The sequence below is a fragment of the Meriones unguiculatus genome, chromosome 11, assembly GCF_030254825.1.
Source record: "Meriones unguiculatus strain TT.TT164.6M chromosome 11, Bangor_MerUng_6.1, whole genome shotgun sequence".
Classification (NCBI taxonomy): domain Eukaryota; kingdom Metazoa; phylum Chordata; class Mammalia; order Rodentia; family Muridae; genus Meriones; species Meriones unguiculatus.
Window position 1 is genome coordinate 37,100,503 of NC_083359.1, and position 23,912 is coordinate 37,124,414.

At 50.3% G+C, this 23,912-nt stretch overlaps 1 protein-coding gene across 2 annotated transcripts in view; it reads right to left on the reverse strand.

Moving 5' to 3' along the window:
• Sh3pxd2b (SH3 and PX domains 2B) overlaps positions 1–23,912 on the reverse strand; it is an 81,370-nt gene that overhangs the window by 45,973 nt on the left and 11,485 nt on the right. For both annotated transcript variants that reach the window (XM_021635618.2, XM_060363883.1), the window contains exon 2: positions 8,866–8,946. In XM_021635618.2, coding sequence (XP_021491293.1) covers positions 8,866–8,946 — 81 coding nt within the window. The remainder of the gene's footprint in view (positions 1–8,865; positions 8,947–23,912) is intronic.

Consider the following 23,912-nt stretch of genomic DNA (forward strand, 5'->3'; position numbering starts at 1 on the left):
AAATGTGAACAACAGCCTAATAACTTCTGTTTCACAAACATCAGGTCGCTCTGCACTCTGAGAAGTGACAGGCGTGTTAAAAGGCCCTTCACCTGGTGAAGTCTATGCTTAGGAGGACATCTATTCCTGACCCACTCCAAAACCCCCAACCTGCTCAGCAGAGCCCAGTGCCTGGTTCTATGCTGCATGCATGAGCCAGCCACGAAGACATGCAGTCTCTGCAAGAGCCTGGAAAATAAGCTTGTGATTGCGAGGTATTATATCAGATACCATGCAAGAGGCAGGGGTGGAGGATGGAGCTGGGGGCAGACTACAGCCGGTGAAAACCTGTGTCTCCAAAGTCTTAGAAAATGAAAGTGAAGCTGGATGTGGTGGCATCCAGAAACAGGTGGATCCCAGCTCAAGGCCCCTCTGGTCTATGTAAGGAGTTCTAGGCCAGCCAGGGCTACATAGTGAGACCTTATAAAAATCAAGATTTAGAAAAAGAAAGAACCTAATGTGAAAGCTCTGGCTTGATACTTGATCGAAGTCACAAGGATCTGCCACTTAACTCCTGTGTGTTCTGCTGTAACTTTAAGGGCCTTCTCTTTTGGTCCCCATAATGACAACATACTGCAGCATTGCACTAAGGTAAAGCTGGGCTGGGGATGTTACCAGAGCTGTCTGCAGGTAGGTCCCATGTTTCTGAACACAGGTTTGAACTGTCCTTTCCCATCCCTCGGAAATAGACCACATCTAGTGATGTGTCTAACCTGTGTTAACTCAGGGTGGAGGCTTGCAGCTGGATCGTGGTGTTGTCGATTTCTCTCTCTCTCGTGAAGGACATACTCCCTGACAGTGACTTCTCTGGTCCTGGTGGGAGGGCGCAGAGCCTGCACAACCCCACCCGTGGTCCAGCCCATGGCCTGGTTGCCTGTGGGTGATGCAGGCTGCTCTGCTGCCTGGTGTGTGTGTGTGTGTGTGTGTGTGTGTGTGTTTGTTTTGTTGTTGTTGAGACAGGGTCTCACTGCATAGCTTTAGCTAATCTGGAGCTAACTATATGAAGCAGGCTGGCCTCAGTTTCACAGAGATCTGCTTGCCTCTGCCTCCTGGGTGCTAGGATTAAAGGTGTGCGCTGCCATCACCACCCCTGTCTCAATACTGTCTCACCCCACCTCTCTCTCATTCTCTGCCTCTCTGTGCCTCTGTCTCTCTCTCCCTGTCTCTCTCTCAGTGATGATAGGGATTGAACCTAGGGCCTCCCCACATGCTAAGCTAGCACTCTGCCACCAAGCCACCTCTTGAACCCCGAGGTTACTTGTTACAGTAACATATCCCTATCTATGCTAATTCACAGGTAGCTAGGAAAGATGGAAAGGAGTCCTGAGCCTTCCAAAAATGGCCATCCAGTGAGAAGCGCCCCCCGCCCCCTGTCCCCTGCCTGTATGCTTCAGGGAGAACCTTACCCTGAGTCCCCAGACTCTCTAACAGAAAGAAAGAAGTTTGGGTAAGTCCAGGAGGAATGAGGCTCCAGGGGGCCAGTAAGCACAAGAGCAAAGGAGGAGGTGTGCCCATGGAATCAAGCACTGCATCTCAGTAGGGGTACTTTGTCATTGCAAGACCACACATCTACAGGGCTAGAAGACACCGAGAAGAACATGTGTTGGGCTGGATGGGGCTTCTGGCTTCTTCTATGCTAGTTTACACAATGCCCTGGGGAGTGGGCCAGCTTCCGTGTGGTTGGGCTTGCAGGGCAGCTGAGGTATGCAAGCTTCCAGAAGGCTGGGGAAGAGGCTTTATTCATGGATTTATTATTATTATTATTATTGTTAATATTATTATTATGTGCAGTGCCAGAGATGTAACCAAGGGCCTTGCACACATTAGGTAAGAGATCTACCACTGTAGCCACTGGGCCACCCTGGGTTCAGTTACTATGGCATTATTTGTGGCTGTCCATCATTGGCCTCTACTCCATCCTGCATGGGGACAGTAATCCTTGGTCCACTGTCCTCCCCTGACTGCCGAGATTACTGTGGGCCTCCTTGGAAAGATGGATTTATTTCTGAAGAGTGCTTCTCTGCCAGCACACAGCAGGCTTTCAATTAAAACTGGCGAGATGCATGCTCACGTGGGAGAGGCTGGGAAACTGCGGGTGGTATCCAACACTGTTCTGGACTCTCCAAGACATCTTATGGTGAGCCTAAAACTACCCCCAAATACAGAAGTTTAACAAAAAAAGAATCAATGAATTCAGCAGAGAGAACTTTTCCCTCTTCCGGGAGATCACTTCAAGGGATAGTTAAATAACTCTAATGAAAGCAGTTATATTACTAATATATAAAAAAATAGTAATAGCTGTATACAGCAGCTGACAGTCAGCAGTCTTCTCATTCAGTTTCATCTGTCATTACAGTAACTCTGTGAAACAAATGTTACGAATTCCAAGTCTCAGGTGAGGCAACTTGGTTGCAGAGAGGGAAAGGAACTTGCCTTAGCCACATAGCAAAGCAGTGGCAGGACCGATCCAAACACCTTTGTCTGAACACATTCTCCTGATATCATTCACGCTAGCTGGCTTCAGGGGTACATAGATGTAGAAAACCAGCCTGAGCCAAGGTAAGCTTAATATTCTGTGCACATACGAACCTTCCCTTTCCAGAAGCAATCCATCAGTCTTAGCTGCAGAGGCTCGGAAATTTATGTTTGCCTAACGCTATCTCCTTTTCCCTTCTCGATATTAAGCCAGTTGAGACACCACCGAGGGGTAGCATGCTGTAAAGAGTGCACAGTGACGAGGCTGCTTCTGTTCTCTCGGTGCTTTCTGAGGCCCTCTCTGGATGTCCCCACTGGCTGGTGAGTGTCCACACTGGCTATCCAGTATCCACACTGGCTAATGAAAGTTTGCATTGGCTAACGTATGTCCTCACTGGCTTATTCACAGCCTGTCTAACCTAAGATAAGTTCCCCTAGGTGCAGACAGCTCCACCAGAGGCATCCATGCAGCCTGTGTGGCCATCTGGGGGATGAGAGGCATTCTGCAGGGGCTGTGAGTAATGCTACTTTGAAACTCTTTTGGGAGTAACTTAGTAGTCAACTTTGTTGTTTTAAAACTGTGACACACACACAATATACAACACATCTTTCAACCATATCTGGGTGCACAGTTCCATCGTGGCCTTATGCACACTCACTCTGCAGGCAGCCATCTCCTCCACCATCTCCAGAGCTTTGCATCTGGTCATGTGTCAGAGCACCAAACGGCTCTTCATCCACCCACTCTGGCAAATCTACCTTCTGATCCAGTTTGATTGATTACACTGGGCACCTTGTACAGGTGGCGTGAAACATCTGTCCTTTTCTCTCTGGCTTTACTCTGCTCAGCGCAATCGAGGTCCAATCATATTACAGCCAGTAGCAAATTGTTTTGGTTTGTTTTTTGTTTGACACGGTGTCTCTGTGTAGCTCCGGTGACAGCTGTGACCCTTCTCCAGGGGGACACACTGAACCTGAGGGATTCAGAGTACAAAGGCTGCACAACAGAATGTAAGGTGGACCTGTGTCTGAGGTATTTGTATATATATATATATTTGTGTGTGTATATATATATATATATCTTTTTTTTTTTGTAAAGGACTCTGGCGGTGCTCAAGCCACAGGGAGAAGATGTGGCCGTGAATCCACATCTGACTCCTGAGGGCAAGTTCATCTTTCTAGACACACCCAAAGGTAGCCCTGGGCCCCAGGGAGGTATTGGTTGGATCCCTGCTGTTTGGGGCACATGACTGCCTCTCTAAACTTGAGTGTATCCACTTGTGAAGTGGCCATGATAGTATTAAGATGAACGAGATAGCACTGAAGAAAGGCACCTCCCGTTCTGGCAAAGAGTAGGTGACGTTAACACACTGCTCGGCTGGGTGCTGCCCGGAGCACTGTGTGCATCCCTGTCACTCATCCCCAGAGCTGTGCTTGAATGTCCACTTTCTCCATGACATCCCGATCAACTCTATAGCACTGGCTCCGGCGAGGGTGGAAACTGAGGCTCAGGGAGGCTGAGTGACCTGTCTAAGGCTTGGAACCTCACACCAGGTATTCCTACTCCAAGCTCAGGGCTCTTTTCTGTCCCCTCCAGCCTCAGGTGAACAAGACACATGACCAGATGTCAAGTCATAGTGGCAGACATGGCCACCTTTTCTAAGAAGTCAGGAAGGTGAGTCCTCATTATGGGACTTTTGTGGTTGTTGTTGTTGAGACAGGGTTTCTCTGTGTAGCCCTGGCTGCCCTTGAACTTACTCTGTTGACCCAGCTGGCCTTGAACTCAGAGAGCTGTCTGCCTCTGCCTCCTGAGTGCTGAAATTACAGGCGTGCCTCACCACATCCAGCTTATGAGGACATTTTTGCTGGTAACAGTGTCTTTGTCCAGGAAGCATCCTGGACCATACTCCTACTACCTTGAGTGGCCTCTTTTTACACTGTTGCCTCTGCTTAAATATCCCACACCACCTGATGGGATGCCCATGGTTCTGGCTTCCCTGATGCCCTCTAGAAAACCTAGCAGCCGGTATCCAGGCACACAAGCTAGATGTTGATTCTGTTTTCTGTCCAGGTGCTGGCCTTGAACACCTCATCCTATGGCCCAAGATGAGTTTAGGTCACAGGGGACATTCTCTTTTCCCCTGAGTTTGTCAGTCACCCTACCAGCCAGCACCCATGTCATATTCAGCAGCCTCGGGCTGTTCTTATAGTCTCCACTTTAAAAAAAAAAAGTAGCCAGGCATGGTGGTGGCACATGCCTATAATCCCAGCACTTAGGGAGGCAGAGGCAGGCGGATCCCTGTGAGTTCAAGGCCAGCCTGGTCTACATATTGAGTTTAGGACAGCCAAGGCTACACAAGAGAAATCCTGTCTTGAAAACAAACAAACAAACAAACAAACAAACAAACAGCTGTACCTCTCATACCATAAGCACATCCTGAGTCTGTCCTGATAGGTGCTGGACACAGCCTGGAGCAGTAGCTGCTGCCACGTACCTCACCATGGGGCCCAGGCGCAGTGGAAAGAGAGAGGTCCTTGACATGGCAGCCATGGGCCCAGCTGCATCCAAGCCAAAAGTCCTTGGACTTCTCCGCTCCATTCAGATGAGGAACATGATCTAGGAGAAGCCAGCCTAGCTGGGGTTCTATCTGCATTGTAACAGTCTGACAGAAACTGGACCTTGGGCCAGAAAGCGGTGAGAACTGGACTGGATCCCAGCTGTCAAATTCCAAAGTCTGGAACTTCAAGAAGCTGGTACCATGCCCTCCCTTTATCTTTCTGCGGATTCCAAACAGCCTGGGTCTGTCAGTCATCCCACCAGCCAGCATCGACTTCATATTCAACAGCCCAGGGCTGTTCTTATAGTCTCCGCATACCACAAAATCCATCCAACGTACCAGTCAGCAGTTTTCTGTTTATTTACACAGTATACAGTCATGACCACTAATTCTAAAACATTTTCACCCCTCACCCCCCAAGATACCCAATACCTACAACCAGCGTTTGCCCACTGTCCCCTTCCCTAAGCCCTCTGGGATTGTCCCTTCTAGACACAATGGCCATTTTAACTTGTAGCTGGTAGGAAAAGCAGCAACAGAGAGCAGAGTGGCTAAAAGCATGGACTTTTGCTATCGCACAGCCTTGACTATGGGCCTTGTTGTATTAGCTGTGTGACTTGGGCAAGCGAGTGAACGTCTCTGAGCCTCGGTTTTTTCATCTGTGTAATCTGATAAGCCGGTTGTGATGATTAAATGAAAGGACTGAGCCCAAAAGCAGAGCTTCAGAACTGCTGGCTGTTTTTAATGACATTAGCCCATGTCACCAATGAGAACGCTCAGACACAGAAGAGTAGAAGAGTGGGCCCAAGGCCACACAGGGGCTCAGGTCTTCCGAGCTCTCTGCTTTTTCTGTTATACCATACCAGCTCAAATACTCCTCCACCAAGCCCCAACCCCGTGAGCCAACTCACTTCTAAATCAATCCATCAATCATTCAATCAGTCAAGGCCATGTATGTGCAAAATGGGACATGGAATCCTGAAATCATCCAACATTAGGGTGTCATGGCCCCATTCAAGCTAGTCTCCTGTCTAGTCCTTGGGGACAGCTGAGCTGAGTGGCCTTCTCCTACCCATGGATATGGGGTGAGGAGGCTGTTTCTAGCTTGAGCCAGACCCCTGGCATTACATGGCTTTCCCATCCTGCCACCACACCATCTGGGACTCCTTAGAATTGGATGAAGCCAGGCTTCTGGACAGCTTTGGCATGCCAGGGACTGCCACCCGAGGCAGTTCATTCTGTTCCAGCAAACCCAATCATTCCCACAATGAGCTGGGAAGAAAACCTGACTTAAGCTGGGGCAGAAGGGAGGTCAATAAGAACAGGGCCATAATGAGCACAGGATTTGGGCTGGGGAGACTTGTGACCTGGACCCAGCAAAGGAGGTCACATGGGTGTCACACCTGTGGAGAGGGACAGCTGACCATTAACACATTGAGCTAGCCGGGTCCATCTCACAAGGGAAGCACTTTCTTTCCCATTAAAGACAGAGGGGTATATGGAGGCTCAAAAATGTACAGAGGAAATCCCAGCTGAGACCTGAAAAGAGATAGCCGAGTCTTGAACTTGGGTTTGCCTTCAGCCTTATGCCAGGCTGGAAAAAAGACTTGAGGGAACAGTCTAGGCACACGCTTCAACAGGCCAGCAACCAGACACATCCACTTTCACAGGGCTCTCTCCCACCCCCTCTCCTTGAGTCTCCTCCCCCAGGTGACACCCTCTGAGCCAGTGTCACCTGGTTCCCACCACAGCTGACAGGTGCTGACCTAACGGTGCTGACTTGGGGACAGACCCTTAGCAGGTTGGCCAACGGGCAAGCAAAGGAGGCTGGTCTAGAGAGGCGAGGTGGGTAGCAGGGTCCTGAGGCCACAAGACAGATGGTCAGGAGCTGCCATCAGACACTGGGCCCTTTCAGGCTGTAGTCGTGTTTGCTCTGGGTTCCAGCAACATTCTGCTCTGACTGTGACTCCAAGCTATTCCTCTCTTCATGCGGCAACTAGCTGAGTGGGCTCTGCTCTGCAGACGTAAATAACCCCGGGATGACAATCATGTCATTCTTGTTCCTTAGCCCCACTACTCCCTGTTGGAGGTGCCAGGCTGGCAAGAAGCCCCTGAACACACGCCAAGGCAGAGCTCCCAAGGTAGACGCCACTGCCTAGAACAGCAGCCTAGCGATGGGCAACAGCTGTACGTCACCTGCGTCATCACTCGCCTGTGTAAAAGGGCAGAGCAGCCCTGGATGCTATTGGTCACTCTCACAGGGGGCTGTGTCGCCTGCTCAGGACAGTGGTGGTACCAGCCACCATTACTGTCCCCATGCCTCCCTCCCCTCGGTGTTTCCTTCTCCCCTGCCTGCTCATTCTAAGTGGTCATTAGCTAATTTATTAAGGGGCTGGGATCAAACCCCAGGCCTTGCGTGTGCGAGCCGCACACTCTCCCGCTTTGCTGCTTCTCACCCCACAGCAAGTGCTGCGGATAGCCCCGCTGTTTATTTATATTCAGCTCGTTTGCGGCAGAGCAGCAGAAAATGATAAGTGTATGTGACACTGGCAGATGGGGCTGCGTGCTGTTGAACACCAAGCACCACAGAGGAGCTCATTATGTTTTAAATAATTAAGTGACTGGCATCTCAATCTCTTTACACGACGCAGTGACTCCTGGCTGTGTGTCATGAAGGCACCAGGGACTGTTTTAGCTACACTAAATACAATAGGTTAGGAGCCTATTGCTGTCTGCCCTCCTCCTTTGCAGTAGAAGGACACAGGCACTGGATGGTCTCCAGTCCACACGGTCAGGAAGGGCTTGGGTCTATGGAGACAAGGATGCCTGCAGTTAATATTACTCAGTCCCTCTGAGAACCTGAGATTCTCCTTCCCAAGCCAGGCATACCCTTGATGCCATGGGTGGAACAGCAACCCAGGAAAACCCATTAGCGGTTCCAGTGATTGGCATAGAGCTAAGCCTATGGCATGCAAAGTGCTAGCCAGGACAATATGAGGTTTGAATAGGTTTGGTCCCCATTGATTCTTGCATTTGAATGCCTGGCCCACTGGGAGTGACATTGTTAGGAGGTGTGGCCTTACTGAAGTAGGTGTGGCTTTGTTGGAGGAATTGTATCACTTTGGGGGCGGGCTCTGAGGTCTCACCCTAAGCCCAGTGTGGCTCACTGGTGTGTCTCCTTCTGCTGCCTGTGGATCAAGATGTAGAACTCTCAGCTCCTTCTCCAGCACCATGTCTGCCTGGGTGCTGCTATGCTCCCCTCCATGACGATAACAGACTAAACCTCTGAGACTGTAAGACAGCCCCAATGAATTTTTTTTTTATAAAAGAGTTACTACCATGGTCATGGTGGCTCTTCACAGCAATAAAGCCCAAACTAAGATAGAATTCACTGTTACTATTTCCTACAGAGTGTGAGCTGTGACAGTCTAGAAGAGACAGATAAGCTGACAGCAACAAAAGAGAGAAGCTCATGGCACTGGGTGATGATGGCTCTTGATGAGCAGAGAACAAAGTCCAACAAGGCTTCTGGGAGCCGGGAGCTGGGAGCTGGGAGCTGGGAGCTGGGAGCTGTGGTGGCAGAGTTATCCAGGCCGAGTCTGGTAGGAGAGCAGAGTAACAGCTCAGGTGAGGGTCAGTAGACGCTGGGGAGGGGCTGGGGCTGGGACTGTCATGCATGCCAGGTGTTCAGACAGACTCCTGGATCACCACACGGTCACTGTACCAAACTTGGTTCAACACGGTTCCAGAGCCACACGTGGCCTCCAGGCTGGCTCCCACCAGAAATGCCTACCTGAAGGTCAAAGAACTTGCTGTAGCGCCTGTAGATGGCCTCTGTGGTGCCACTGGACCACGTGACTCGGATGATGTAGACCTGTGGAGGGACGGAAGAGACAAGTGTTAACTACAAGGGGATGATATGGTTGGTATCTATCTTCTTCTGGTCCATGTACCAGGAATTTCATTCCCATGAGCAGAGCAGGTAGACAAACTTTTGAGAGGTCGCAAAAAGGTTAAGGGCATCAGCTTGGGGTGGGTTCATGATGCCCAGTGGGTTTGTTAGAAAAGTGAGTTTAGTCCACCTATCCTCTCTCCTGCTCTCTCATCCATCTTCCATCTTCGGCCACAAGTTCCATCTTTGGCCACATCCCAAAGGCCCCTTGATCATACACTTCCAGCTTCTAAGAAATAAACATCTATTCTTTACCAATTACTCACCTGCGCCATCCTATTACAACAACACAAAGCAGACTAAGAAAGTCTTTCATCGCTGAAACTGAGGAGCTTGAGCCAAAAACACCCCTTCCTGTTTCAATCTCAGTTTGGCCAAGGACCAGCTGGACCAGTTAGCCCCTTGCTGTCTCTGAGCCGTAGCTCTCTCCTGCTTCAATAGAAGGGGAATAATAGACCTTGTCTGTAGAACTGTTTCAGAGACGGTACAGGGTCAAATTGGGGAAGCTGCTACTCCCAGCACCGTAAGGATGCCTGTCTGCTCCCCATCTGACTTTCCCGTCAGAGTAATTCTTAAAATCTTCATGTTCATCAAGAGATGTCAGGGCGCTTGAGCTCTTTTTTTTTTTTTAAAGATTTATTTATTTACTATGTATACAACGTTCTGCTTACATCTATGCCTGCACACCAGAAGAGGGCACCAGACCTCATTTTAGATGGTTGTGAGCTACTATGTGGTTGCGGGGAGTTGAACTCAGGACCTCTGGAAGAGCAGCCAGTGCTCCTAACCGCTGAGTCATCTCTCCAGCCTGCACCTGAACTCTTCGCCTCTTCTACAGCCCGATGCTGAAGTTTCCTCCACTGGGGACTCAGGCTAAATCAGATGTTCCCTTGTGTCTCAGCTTCTCTGTGAACTGGGCTAACAGCACCTGCTTCCCAGGCTACGTGAGGGTCTGACAAAATCAAGGTCATGAATCCTCTCAGCAACCAGAGGACATGTGACCTTGACCTGTGTCACAGGAAACAATACACTGATAACAAGCCTGGGGAAACTGAGGTTTCTGCTGGCAGGAGGGCATATATGCCCCTGCTGGTTTTAGTCAGCAATGATTACCACAGCACCCTGACTTTTCTCCAGAATGCCTTCTTCTCCATCTTGCTCAGCCCCTTAGAAACAGAGAAGGCACTGTCCATGGTGACTTGGAAGGGTTGACAGGTGACCTGAGCTGGGCCAATCAGGGTCAGTAATAGTTGGCCCTGGGACATCAGCGCCAACTCTTCCTATGAGGAGACCTCAAGGATACAATCTGACCGTATCTATTTCAGCTTGAGGCTAAGTCTACAGACACCTGATTCCTGGACTAATAATTACCATTTGGCCCACAGAGAGCTCTGCATAATTACAATAAATCTGTATAATTATAATAAAAATTGCTTAATTATCATTTTTTCCTTGTGCATATTAATGGGGCACGGTATGATAATCTGAGGTATGCATACCATGTGTAATGATAAAGTCCAAGCATGTGTGATAGATGGTTAAGATATATGTTAGACATATTTTATGATGTATACACGTGTATATGCTTACATATACACATATACACACACAGATAGTGCTGGGATTGAAAACTGAAGAAGCTAAAGCTGATAGAAAGTACAGAACTCAGCTAAGCTACTAACTCTATCTTCTAGTTGGGCAAATTGAGGCCTAGAAAGTGAAAACATGCTATCAAAGGCCCCCGACCCTGGAAATGCCCAAGCCAAGTTTGGCTGGCTGCCAAAGACAAAACCATTGAAGATGAAAAGAAAAAGAAATATTAAGAAAGACTGCCAAATACTTTGTTTTCTTAAAATCTACACAGAGCCTCTTCCCACACATGGAAAGCCTCCTCACGTACAATTCTGAAGTTCTTAGACTGAAATAACATAACTTCTTTGTGGGAATGAGCCCCTGACCAAATCCGACATGGCGCGTGCAGGCAGAGGCACACGCTCAGGCCTGAGGGCTCAGGGTTGGAAGATGGTACACACCAGCTCTGCGCTTCGGGAAGGTGCTGGCCTCCCCGGCCGTGGTACCTTTCCCTGTGGAGTGGAGACAGCAGCCTCCTTGAGGATCAAGCATGACAACGAACGGATATGGGCCTTGTCGGCTCCTGGTACACAGCAGGAATGTTTAGCTAGCTTCTCCCACACTGCAGTCTTCCATGCTGCTGTCTGGTACTCTTCCCCTCTTCTGGCTTCAGTGCCAGTTTCTCTTGGAGAATTACCTCTTTCCTTTCTCTCTCTTTTGCTAGGGGGAGGCATATTTCCCACATCTGGTCGGTACTGCCTGGCTCAGGCCACAAAAGGGGCTTTGCACCTGGCCTGACAGGATTCAGGATCTCCAGTAGCATCATAAGATCCCCCTCCCCAGTTAGGCGGTGGTGGTGGCTGCAGCAGCAGCAGTGCATGCCTTTAATCCCAGCACTTGGAAGGCAGAGGCAGGCGAACCTCTAACTTTAAGGCCAGCCTAGTCTACCAAGAAAGTTCCAGGACAGCTAGGACTACACAGAAAAACCCTGTTTTGAAGCCCCCCTCCACCAAAAAAAAAAAAAGATTATTTTCCCCCTGAAATGTCCTGGGGGGAGAACACCATGCAAAGAATGATTCCATGACAAGCATTTGCTGCATGGAAGAAAGCTGAAAAACAACATCTATGCAGTATGTATTTTCAAAAAAACCTCAAAAGCCATGAGCAGAAAACAACTAACTCAGTTACAAGAGACATGTAAAAGACCCACTCAGACATGTTACTGGAGTGAATAGACGGATGGCAAGAAAGCCGGTGACAGGATGGCCGTGCCACCAGCCGCTGGAGAAAAGCAGACGAAACACTGATGGGAAAGCATGCTACCGCTTGGCGAGTGTCCACACAAGGACCATGTGTTACAGGCCTGGTCACCAGCTTGTGGGGAAACCATCAGTAGGCGGAGACCAGAAGGAAGAAGCTATGTCGGTGGGGGCATGCCCTTGAAGTGTACTCTGGGACCCCATCTCTTCGATTCATAGCCAACATGCTGCGCCATACCCTCCCACCACGGTATATGTTGTCAGCACAGATCCAAACACAAAGGAGAGAACCACCCTTGACCTCTGAAAATGTGAGCCAAAGCGAGCTCTCCCTTCTTGTACATTGTTTATCTCCAGCATTCTGTCATAGTAACAGAGAGCAAACCCCAACTGTGAATCTATTAGCGTGGATGAATTGAAAAATACTGTTCAGTATTTCCAGGTGCTGCCTGTACTGCTAGCACCTGGAAATGGAAGCTGGAAGATTAGGAGTTCAAAGCCAGCCTGGGCGACATAGTCAGACCCTGTCCTAATTGCCACCATGTTAGCTTTCCAGTCACTGTGACAGAATGCCTGATATAAACAACTTTAAAGGAGAGACTAGACTCACTATTTCGGAGGTGTCAGCCTTCCATAGACGGAGGGCACGGTGGATTAAAGCAGCTCCCACAGTGGTGGCAGGAAGCAGAGAAAAGGGAAAGCAGGAAGGGTTCAAGGCAAGATACAGCCTCTGAGGCACACAGATGACAGCCTACTTCTGAGTAGGCCTGACTCAGGCTAGCACGGCACTATAAATCACTAACAAAAAAGCTCAAAAATGTAAAAGAGGTGGAAGAAGGACACTTGGTCTAGACACAAGAGCAGAAACAAGAGGGCTAAATGCCACTGTGCTCAACCTCAGCTGAGACTGTCAGTTGAGAATATTCCCAGATGATGTAGATCTTGACTCTCACTTGGGCCACGGATAAATGTCACCAAGTATACAAGTTCATAAATATAGATAAGGATAGACCTACACAGAGATGTGTATTCACGTAAAGTTACTACTCTGGGCTCAAATGAGCATGGGATATTTTTTTTAAAGCTCTGTTCTTAACGCCTTCTCATATTTCCAGATGTTTTTATCCTGTACAAATACTCCTCAATTTATGACGGTGGAACACCTTAAGCAGAAAATGTACTGACTCCACCTGACCTTCCGGACATTGCCGCTTGGCCACACAGCCCACTGTGTGGTGTCAGCTGTTCCCCTCTGTCCTGTGACTGGCCAGCACCTGTCGGCTTCCTAATGCTGCAGCATCTAGAGAGTATCTGATCGAACAGCATTGGCCTCAGCAAAGAAGCGAACTCAAAACCAGAGTGTGCATTAAAGTCACAAGTTGAACTGCTACCATTCAGGGGCTTCTGTATGTCTAATGAGAAAATGACGCGTCACTCCCTGGGAAGACTGAAAATCACTTTGTTTTGAGCCCTAGGCTAGCATCTTCTCACTTGGCACCCAAGGAAACTGTATACAGGTAGGGCCAGTGCCACAGGGATGCCAAGTATCCCTGTGTAGGGATGGCAGGTTCTAGCGCTCACCTCAACTAGATCTGGTTGTGCCATCTGCATTCAGGACTTAGTGTGTGACGTAGGCTGTGACATCTGTCTCTGGGAAACTTTGTGCTCTCTGCAAAACAGGCCGAGGCTGCTGGTCTTTCTTACCTCCCCAGCTGACGGAAAGTTCCAGGAATGGAACACTTGCTAAATAAAATCTCAGCTCAGGGATGGAGTTTGCAGGAAATGTTCTCTGAATGTTGTTTAATCCTTTACCCTTACCACCGCTGGCAAGTCTGCCCCTGGACTGTGAGCCCCAAGTCCTTGCAAGGCCCCTACAGCACATGTAGCAACCTAGGCCCACTTCCAATGTCAATAACCAGAGGGTTTGTTCTTCCAAGAATAAAGTCTGAAGCCAGAATCCAGCTTACAGCCCCTTGGGAAATCAGAGCTGGGCCCTAGTAAATGCAGGCAGTAGGACAGAGATAGTCAAGCCATCTCCTGTGGGACCCTAGAGTTCCAGGGCAATCAAGGCACAGGCCTCATTCCTGTTCACCCACTAGCTTAGGGTCCAGCACCTGGTGGCAGCACCTGAAAAGGTCCCAGGACATGGACAGGCCATACCCCAGGGCAGCCCCATGGCCTGCAGTCGCTGATTGGCCCACGCAATGCTGTGATCTCAAAGGGTTTCATCATCAGAGCTGCAAACATGAGGAGTTGTTCCTTGGAAACTTAGGGGCGGCTTCCAGTCACATTCTGCTTTTCAGATCTATTGCTGGAGTTTCTTGGGGCTTCTGGGCCTGGCTCCAACTCCAGGCTGAGAGCAAGGACTGGGCGGGGCCACTATGCTGGTCATTAGGCAGTCATCACACTGAGGGGTGCTGGGGTGGGGGTGGGGCAGAGGCAGATGCTGACTGACCTTCCTCAAACTCTTTCCCAACCCTCTCTGGTCTCCTATCAATCTCAGAGCAGGGCCACACTGGCCAGGAGGGATTTAATGCCAGAGTTTCTTGGTCCTATTTCTAGCAAGTGTTCCCGGTTTTCCATTTATGGTAGCCGGCCAGTTTCCCTTTAAAAGTAACTGAATTGCCTAAGTGAGTGCATTTGGGGAGCCAGGCTGTGCTGGGAATATATAGTAAGGCAGTCTACAGGCACAGAAAAACTGTGCCTGCGGGGAGAGAGGAGAATGTGGCTGGCCCTGAGTTCCCAGAGTTCCCTGACATCCTCTCTGCATCTGGAGTTCTGTTGTCCATAGGCCAGTGGATGACATTTCTAAAATTAGAAGCACATCCCTGCCTGTTCTGTGCCGGTGGGTGGTCTGCAATGACCTGGGGGGGTGGGGACACTGAAAAAAAATTTACAGGAAGGGCCCACATGGGACTGAGGCTGTTTCCCAACAGCGGTTTGAGAAAGATACATCAGCAAAATGGTGCTGTTAGTCATTAGCAACGTCTGTCATGAGGGTAGGCTGAAAGGCGACATGCACGCTACAATCCAGACCTCATTGAGGGAGTCACCCCTCAAACTAACACAGAGGTTAACATCTTCGGGTTGACACTTCAGCTGTGAGCTCTTCCTACCTCCACAACAGGGACTTTTCTTACAGCTTCTCTATGATAACCTCCGGGCTTCCCACACAATGGGAACTGGCCTGCAAGAAGCCCCAGGATCCTGCAGAGGCCAAGCGGGTGGGCCTCTGGACTGTCTACCCTGGTTTCCATAGCACATGCCACTTTTAGCAGTTCTATATGGAGGAGAGGGTGTAACCAGCAGCCAGCAGACCAAATTGTTAGACGTTGGTCTACAGTACCATGGGCAATCGTCCTGCAGCCTGCAGACGGGGCCTGAGCTCTTGGCAGACTATAGCTTCCAAGACTTTAATATAGGAAATCCCTGCTTTTAGGCTACTCTTTATTTTATAATTAGGGAAAGTTGGAGGGACCTATCTGGGGCCACGTAGTCTATGAGGAGGATTGTTGGAACCAGCAGCCAGGGCTCCCCTGGGGAGAGGCGAGGGCTGGGGTCTTCCCTCTAGAAAGCTGCTCTTGATTGCAGAGATCAAAGGGGGGGGCGTTGCAGAAGGCAACTGAGAGCATCGTTGAGATGCTGCAGCTTTGGCTCACAGGCCATGGTTAGTCCAATGAGCCCTCAGCCCAAAGTAACTAATGCAGCCCTCCTCCGCAACCAAAGCAAGCCTTAGCACATGAAGCCCCAAAGTCCTTCTGCTAAGCCATCCCAGGCAAAGGGAAGACAGCACCAGGAAGGGAGGATTTGATCAAAGGGACAGTGCTACAGTAAGATGGAAGGAGGGAGTCTGGGTTGGCTGCGGTTAACAGTAGGTCGTTATGTATTTTAAAACAGCGAGAAGGGCTCTGGGTGGATATAGAAAGGAGAGCCATTTAAGGCAATGCACACATCAGCGACCAACGTGATCATAAAAAAATGTACCAAACATCACACCGTTCTCCATAAATTATCAACCAAAAAGTGATCCAGATTATTTCCTGTTAGGGAACATCTAGGGGGATATGCTGAAAGAGTTCACTGACCCCAGCCATCAGAATCATCTCTAGCTGGGCATGGTGGCACATGCCTTTAATCACAGCACTTGGGAGGCAGAGATAGGTGGATCTCTGAGTTTGAGGCCAGCCTAGTCCACATAGTAATATCCAAGACAGCCAGGGCTATGTATAGAGATCATGTCTCAAAAACAACAAAACTCATTTTTAAAACATAGGTGGGTTCTCCTTAAAGCTCCCACCCCGGCCGTGTTTCCAAATTGAGAGATCCAGTGAGGAGCCTAGCTGGGCTCCTGGCTCTGGCAGTGTGCTGCCTGGCCATAAGGCCGAGAGCTGAATCAGAGTGAGAGGGGTCAGAAAGAGAAGAGAAAGGGTGGGAGAGAGAGGAAATGAGAGGGGTGCGGGTAGAGGGTAAAAGAGAGGGACAGGGAGGGCAAGGAGAAAGAAAGTGGGGCTGGGAGAAACAGGGGTGTAGGACCATGGTGCAGGGGAGTGAGGTAGCTGCAGCTGGCCTCATCTGGGCCTGAGCTAACAGGAAACATGATCCCACAGCTCCTCCTGGAGACCCTGGGTTCCCTCTGGGTCTGCTCTGCCAACTCTCTCCAGCTGTCGGCCCAACATCTGGCCTATGTAGGTCAGCGCCTCCAGCCTCTTTCTGAAACTGCAACACGCTGCAGTTTGTTTGATTTCCCAACACCCCACGGCAGCCCCGCCACAGGAAGTGCTGAAAAACGTGGATTTCTCTTAAATAAAAACACGTTCAATTTATTCCTGGATAGGAATGCTGCCGAGCTTCATGGTGCTAGGAGGGAACGCTGGGTGGAGACTGGGAGCTAAGAGGGAGTACTAGGATTGTAAATGTAGGAGAGCCAAGGCGCATGCCAGGCAGGTAAGGTCTGCCTGGATCTGAGACTGTTTACTATCATGTACCACCAGGCCCAGCCCTCACAGATCATTTACCAGGAGGGTGGGGCCACCTTGGGGTGAGACAGGGCAGGAGGAAACCACACATACTTGAGGTCAACCAGTGGGAAGGGCGGATTGGCTCCATCCCAGCCCACCTGCCTTTGAAGTCCCTTCTCCCAGTTCTCCAAGGCCCCCAGTCAGCAACAGGAATCACCAAACTTGGTGGCACCCAGCAGCTAGAGACACTGGAGATGGCAGGCTGCCAATCTCCCTCCCTCCCTCTCTCTCCTTGCCATTTTTTTCAATTAAGTGAATGGTTGGAATGGGGCCCAGACACAAGAGCCCGCTGCGCCCTGCGCCAGATAGGATGCTCCAGAGTTAGGGCTGTTCTTTGTCCTACATCGCACACTGTAAGACGGGGGCTGGTGGCTGAGGGTGGTTACACCTGTGTGAAGGTGTGTGAGCCAGATGGCAGCAGGAGGGGGAGAGGACTCCAAAGGGAAGGCTGGCTCCTTTGCCCAACATGCTACTCAGCCTCATCTGGTCACAAGGCAGATACATACAGACCAACTATGTGCTGACTGGGAATGTGGCCATGCAGACCAGGGAATGTCACATGCTGGTGAGGGTGTGGGGACCTCAGGCATCTATCCCTCCTGTCCAGGAGCACATGTGGTGACTGTCTCGGCTGGGGACAACTTTCTCTGCCCTCTCCTGCTTAGTCACCAAGTCACTGTCCATTGGAGCCTCAGCAGACAGTCTGAGGTGGCCGCAATTCTCTGGCCTTCCTAGATGCCAGGCCACGTCAGGAGGGGTCTGGAGAGCACCTTTCTCCTTGCCCTCCCTGTCCCTCTCTTTTACCCTCTACCCGCACCCCTCTCATTTCCTCTCTCTCCCACCCTTTCTCTTCTCTCTCTGACCCCTCTCACTCTGATTCAGCTCTCGGCCTCATGGCCAGGCAGCACACTGCCAGAGCCAGGAGCCCAGCTAGACTCCTCACTGGATCTCTCAATTTGGAAACACGGCCGGGGTGGGAGCTTTAAGGAGAACCCACCTATGTTTTAAAAATGAGTGAATGGCTCACAGGACCCTCCAGCAGCAGGGCCCAGTCCGTCTAACCACTTTTCTGCCAGGGCCTGGGAACAGTGAACTTTCAAAACACTCAATAGAAGAGAGATGAAAAGCCCAAACAGGGCTCCACGGTCAAAGATCACAGCGACCTTTCTCAGGCTCGGTGCCTGGGCAGTCACAATGCGCTTGAAATGGCCGAATGAATAGCTCAGCGGCCAAGGGCAATAGGAACAGAACTGTTTTGTGACAAGGAGAATGCAGCCATGGGCTGAGTCGGGGCGGGGGTGGGGGGTGGGGAGGGAGCCTTGCTCTGATGGCCACTCTGAGAAGCAGTGGGCGAACGCGACATTCCCAAGACACAGAAACTGCACAGGCCCATCCTCACATAGCTGGCTGAGAGGACTCGGGCGTTCCTCGGGAGAGCTTGCTGCCTGTGGCAGCTCCTGTCAGAACTCAGAAAGCAGAGGTTCTCAACCTCCCTAATGCTGGGACCCTTTAATACAGTTCCCCCTGTGTGGTGACCCCCAATTATTTTCATTGCTACTTCATAACTGTAATTCCGCTACTGTTACGAATCATAATATAAGTATCTGTTTTCCGATGGCCTTAGGTGACCCCTGTAAAAGGGTCATTCAACCCCCAAGGGGGTCGTGACCCACAGATTGAGAACCATCATAGAACATTGGCCCAGTCAGCTGTGCTGGTGCACGCCTTTAATTTCAGAACTCAGGAAGCAGAGGCAGGCAGATCACTGTGAGTTCCAGGTCTGTGCAGCAAGTTTCAGGCTAGCTAAGGCTATATGCCCTGTCTCAAAAAGAAAAGGAACATTAGATCCAAAAGCCAGTGCCCAGACCTGGCAATAACAACTCAAGGCTAAAGCTCACGGCATGATCTGTCCCGTCCCTTGGGCATGCTTGGACCCTGTGGCGAAAGCCATGTTAAGCAGAAGAAGCTGGAGCATGTAAGCAGGAAAGCCAGCTCACAGATCTTTACCCGGGGCACATGTCCCTTTATATTAGGGGGGGACATTCGGGGACAAGGGCTGGAGCTGCTACTGGACTGGCGAGGCAAAGCGCTCTGCCTGCAGACCGAGGTACTGAAGGCTGGAAATGCCGCTGGCCTGGGCCTGTGGCTCCAGCTGGGCCTTGGCTGCCAACTCACACATCTCTGCACACATCTGGCCCAGGCGGTACGGGAACTTTCCAATGGCAAGCGGTGGTGCTGGCGCCAAAGCCCAGGCTCAGGACACCAACCTGTAGGCTAGCTTTCTAGGAACAACTCCAGGGCAGGCACTCAGGGCTTGCTGAGATCTTGAAGACTGCCAGGCCTTAGAGGTGCCTGGGCAGTGTGAGAGGGGTTGAAGTCAGTTGGGGCTGCCCGTGTTGACAGGGCTGCCCAGGGCAATGGACCCGATGACAGCACCCACTCAGTGTGCCGTACAACCGCTTCCTTTATGATATGCCACTGGTGTTGGACTTAGAGAGGGTAAACGGTTTACCCACAGTCACACGGCCATATGTGGAAGACCTGGGAGTGGTACCCAGCCTGTGTGCTGCAGGAGCAAAAGCTGATGGTATGTTGTCGGGCACCTAAGGATCCTGGCGCAGTACCCAGCACCCAGCAGTTGCTTAATAGAGAAGACCTTAGCAGGGTTCCCTTAAGTACCACAGGCCATCTGGGTACTGTGCAGAACTCATCAGAGCTAGTTCTGCTAGTGGCACCTGGGAACAATTGTTTCCAGGTTGGAAACAATTGCTCTAGGTTTTGAGGGGTGATAGGGTCTTCTATATGGTGACCATATTAACAATGCCATCCTCCTAGGAAAGCAACCCGGTGGGGTGGCACCTACAATCTGCCCCATTTTGCCATTTTGTAGCAGACAAAAAACGTTCAGAGGCGCTACAATGCCACTTGCCCGAAGTCACACAGGGACTGACTTGGGGGGGAGGCGTCAGAGGCAAGGGTCTGGATTCCTTCAAAACAAAAAGGCAGAGTCATATCACAGTGAGGGGCCATCTCACCCCATCCAGGCAGGGGACTACCAAAAGAGACAAGAGATAACAGAGGCTGGCAAGATGCAGACGGAGAAGGCTTTTGCATGGCTCGTGGGGGTGTAAACCAGTACAGATCATGGTAAACGGCATGGAGCTTCCTCCACTCCAGAAACAGAACTACCTACCAACCCAGAAGCCTGCTCCTTCAGAGGAAGTGAGAGTGGTATGCTGGAGAAACAGCTGGAACCCCATGCTCACTGTAGCAGTGTGTGCAACAGCCAAGAATGAATGGGTGAGAAAACGTGGCCCACACACAATGGGACATTATTTGGCTAGAAAAAAAAACCAAAAAAACATGACAACCTTGATGGAGCTGGATGACATTATGTTGTGTAGACTAAGTCAGGGACAGACAATTCCACCACGATTTCACTTGCACGGTGTCTTAGTTACTTATTGCTCTGATGAAGCACCATGGCCAAAGCAACTTGAGGAAGAAAGGGTTTGTTTCAGCCTACACTTCCAGGTAACAGTCCACCACTGAGGGAAGTCAGGACAGGAACCCAAGCAGGGCAGGAACCTAGAGACAGGAGCTGATTCAGAGGTCACGAGGAATGCTGCTTACCAGCTTGCTCCACGTGGCTTGCTCAGCCTGCTTTCTCAGAGAACCCAGGACCACTTACCCAGGGATGGCACCACCCACAATGGGCTGGCCTCTCTCTCCAGTCGATCGCTATTTTAAAAAATGCCCTACAGGCCTTCCCTACAGCCAAATCTTTTTATTTATTTATTATTTTATTTATTACAATTTATTCACTTTGTATCCCAGCTGTGGGCCTCTCCCTGGTCTCCTCCCAAACCTGCCCTTCCTCCCTCTTCTTCTCCTATGCCCCTCCCCCAGTCCACTGATAGGGGAGGTCCTCCTCCCTTTCCATCTGACCATAGCCTATCAGGTCTCATCAGGACTGGCTGTATTGTCTTCCTCTGTGGCCTGGTAAGGCTGCCCCCACCCCAGGGGGAGGTGATCAAAGAGCCAACCACTGAATTCATGTCAGAGACAGTCCCTGTTCCCCTAACTAGGGAACCCACTTGGAGACTTAGTTGCCATGGGCTACATTTGTGCAGGAGTTCTAGGAGTTCATGAATGGTCCTTGGTTGGAGTATCAGTCTCAGAAAAGACCCCTAGGCACAGATATTTTCGGTTCTGTTGCTCTCCTTGTGGAGCTCCTGTTACAGCCAGATATTAAGGAGGCATTTTCTCAATGGAGGGTCCCTCCTCTCAAAGGCTGGGAGTGGTAGAGACAGGATGGTTACTGGAGACGGGGTAAGAGTGGACAGGAGGGAGGGTGTTAATGTTCTACAGTGTCACAGACTATGGTGGGTGGCAGGCAATAGTATACTTCGAAGGGGGGATTTGGAACACTCCAACACAGAATGATGACTGTCTGAGGTGATGGACACAGTAGTTCCCTGATCTGGGTATCACACACATGCACGTTCAGATGCCAGCATGGAGCCTGTAAACATGTGTGACCGTTCCATGTTAACTAAATGAAGAATACCGAAAACAAAACAAAACAAAACATTCCTGCCTCTAGCACTTGGCCAGACAGTGTGGCATGACTGGGAGAGGTGAACAATATCACTATGGGAAGCTGAGGACAGTGCTGGCAAACAGGTATGGCCCTGTGCAGGATTGATGTCCAGAGAAAATGAGCCAGCCAGGTCAGAAAATGGCCTGACCATGCTTACTGTCCCTGGCCATTTTCAAAAGTGATCAATCAGAGTGGGGCATACTGGCATGTGTCTATAATTCCAGCATCTGCGAGGCTGAAGCAGGAGAATGATGAATAAATTCAAGGCCAGCCTAGGCTATATAGAGAGTTTCAGGCCAACCTAAGCTATATAGAAAGACTATCTCAAAAATGACTGCTTAGTAAGCATGGCAGCCCTTAAGACACCAAAATTCTACACTCGCCAGCCCCCTTCCCATGTGACTCCAAATCCTGCCCTCTGGCTGCCCAGCTGTGTGCCTTGGGCAAGTCCTACCTCAGCCTTGGCTCCACCTCTATAACACAAGGTGACATACAGCCGGCGGCATGAGCAGTGCCGGCACACACGTGGTGCTCAGCAAGGTTGGTTATTGCCCCACTCCACCCCAGCCACCAGAATGAGCCTGGAAGTCCACAGAACTGAGCCCAGAGGCCCCCATCCTGCCAGGAACCTGGCACCACCCAAAACAAGACGAGCAATGGGACCCGACAAAGGTGTCAGTGGGGAGATGCAGACTGAGGTGGCAGGAAGGCAGAGAAAGAAGCCTGCTGTTCATGGCCGAGCTGGCCATCCTGTCCACCACATGCCTTTACCCAGGCTATCTGCCCATGGTCCTCCAGATAGAGGTCTTCCTAAAACAGAGGGTTTTAGGGTTCCCAATTTGCCACCATGGAACCTTGAAGGGCGCGGGGGCTAGTTCCAGGGGATCAGGTCTCTAAGGGATTGAGTGGTTCTGCCAGGATTCCACTAATTGTATAAGAACCAACAGTTATAAAGACCAATTCCTGTTCTCGGGCAACCTGTCCTGCACTCACGACAGTCCCTGACATCTACTGGGACAGCTGAGGGCCCTCACCACTGCTGCCATATGATCTGTACTTTTTCTCTTTCTACACCTGTGAGCCAAAGAAACTTTCATTTTTCTTTTTAAGTTACTCAGCCTCTGGCATTTTTGTCAGAGAAATAGAAAACTGACTAATACACACAGAACTTAAGCTAATTCCTCTCTTCTGTAAGGCCCCCTCATGGTTCCCTTTAAAGAAAAAAAAAAAAAAAAAAAAACAGCAAATACCTCAGGTTTGTATTTAATGAGCGAGACTCTAGGGCTGATCAGATCCTGTGCTGCATGAAGGGGGTACACAGATGGGCTTCCATCTCAGGCATACCAGGAAGCCTCTTTTCCTGTATCACATATGCGTGGCTCTTGCTCTCACAGGCTAGGTTCTGTGAGTAGGACTGGTCACCCGTGCCCAGCCTTGCTAGCTTGTAACCTGGTGGACCTGAACACTGTCATCCCAGTGAGGGCTCTGTGTGGATGCCTGTGTCATCCTCCGCTGCCCTCTCCTCTTCAGGGAGAACTGGATAGTACATGAAAACAGACACTTCCCTGTGACTGCTGACCACATGCCAGAGTCTGGGTCACCGCTTGCTCTGGTCCACAGGAGGAGCACAGGCTGCACTTCCTATTTTGCACTGAGGGTATGTGGGGAGGGTCAGTAACCCGCTCCGTCCAGATGGCAACGAGCAAGCCTAGTAACTGCAGAGTCTGAGACCTTGCAACCATCCACAGTCCCACCCACCGAGACGACACAATTGGCCCAGTCCCCAGACCCTATCCCTGCACAGAAATGCTTTGCTAGTGAAGTTCACACCGGATGTGGCCATCCCTCACTATCCTCAAGGCGTGGCTCTGGGCTCCCTCCAGACCCTCCCGTCCACTTCAGACCACCTCTAGATGACCTGAACACCTAACTCAACATGCACGCTCTGCAAACAGTTGGCATATAGATGCAATCACCAACCATACAGAACACTCCGGCAGTACGGCCCTCCCCACCCAACATTTTCTTTCTTTCTCTTTTTTTTTCTCCCCTCAATATTTCAAACCATGGTTAGTTCCAGCTTGTGGACAGAACTTTGGGCACAGAGGCCAACTGGATGATTTATGTTTTCAACTTGAGCTGTAGGTTGGCCACCTCTCCATCCCATTAAACATGCTTTGAACAAACCTCGTTTAAAAGCTCCTTAGTCTACAGCGACTCGGTATTATCGTGGTAGATATTTAAGCCATTTGAACAGTTTTAATGATGAATATCTGAACCTGCCAGTCCTTGCAGAAGCTGATTGATCTGAACTTTAGTGAACCAGACCCTTGGTCCATCTTGTGTGGTCACTCCAGACTTGGCTGTGTACTTGAGACTGCTGGCTAACAACCCCAAGCCTTTAATCCCGGCACTTGGGAAGCAGACAGCCAGGCT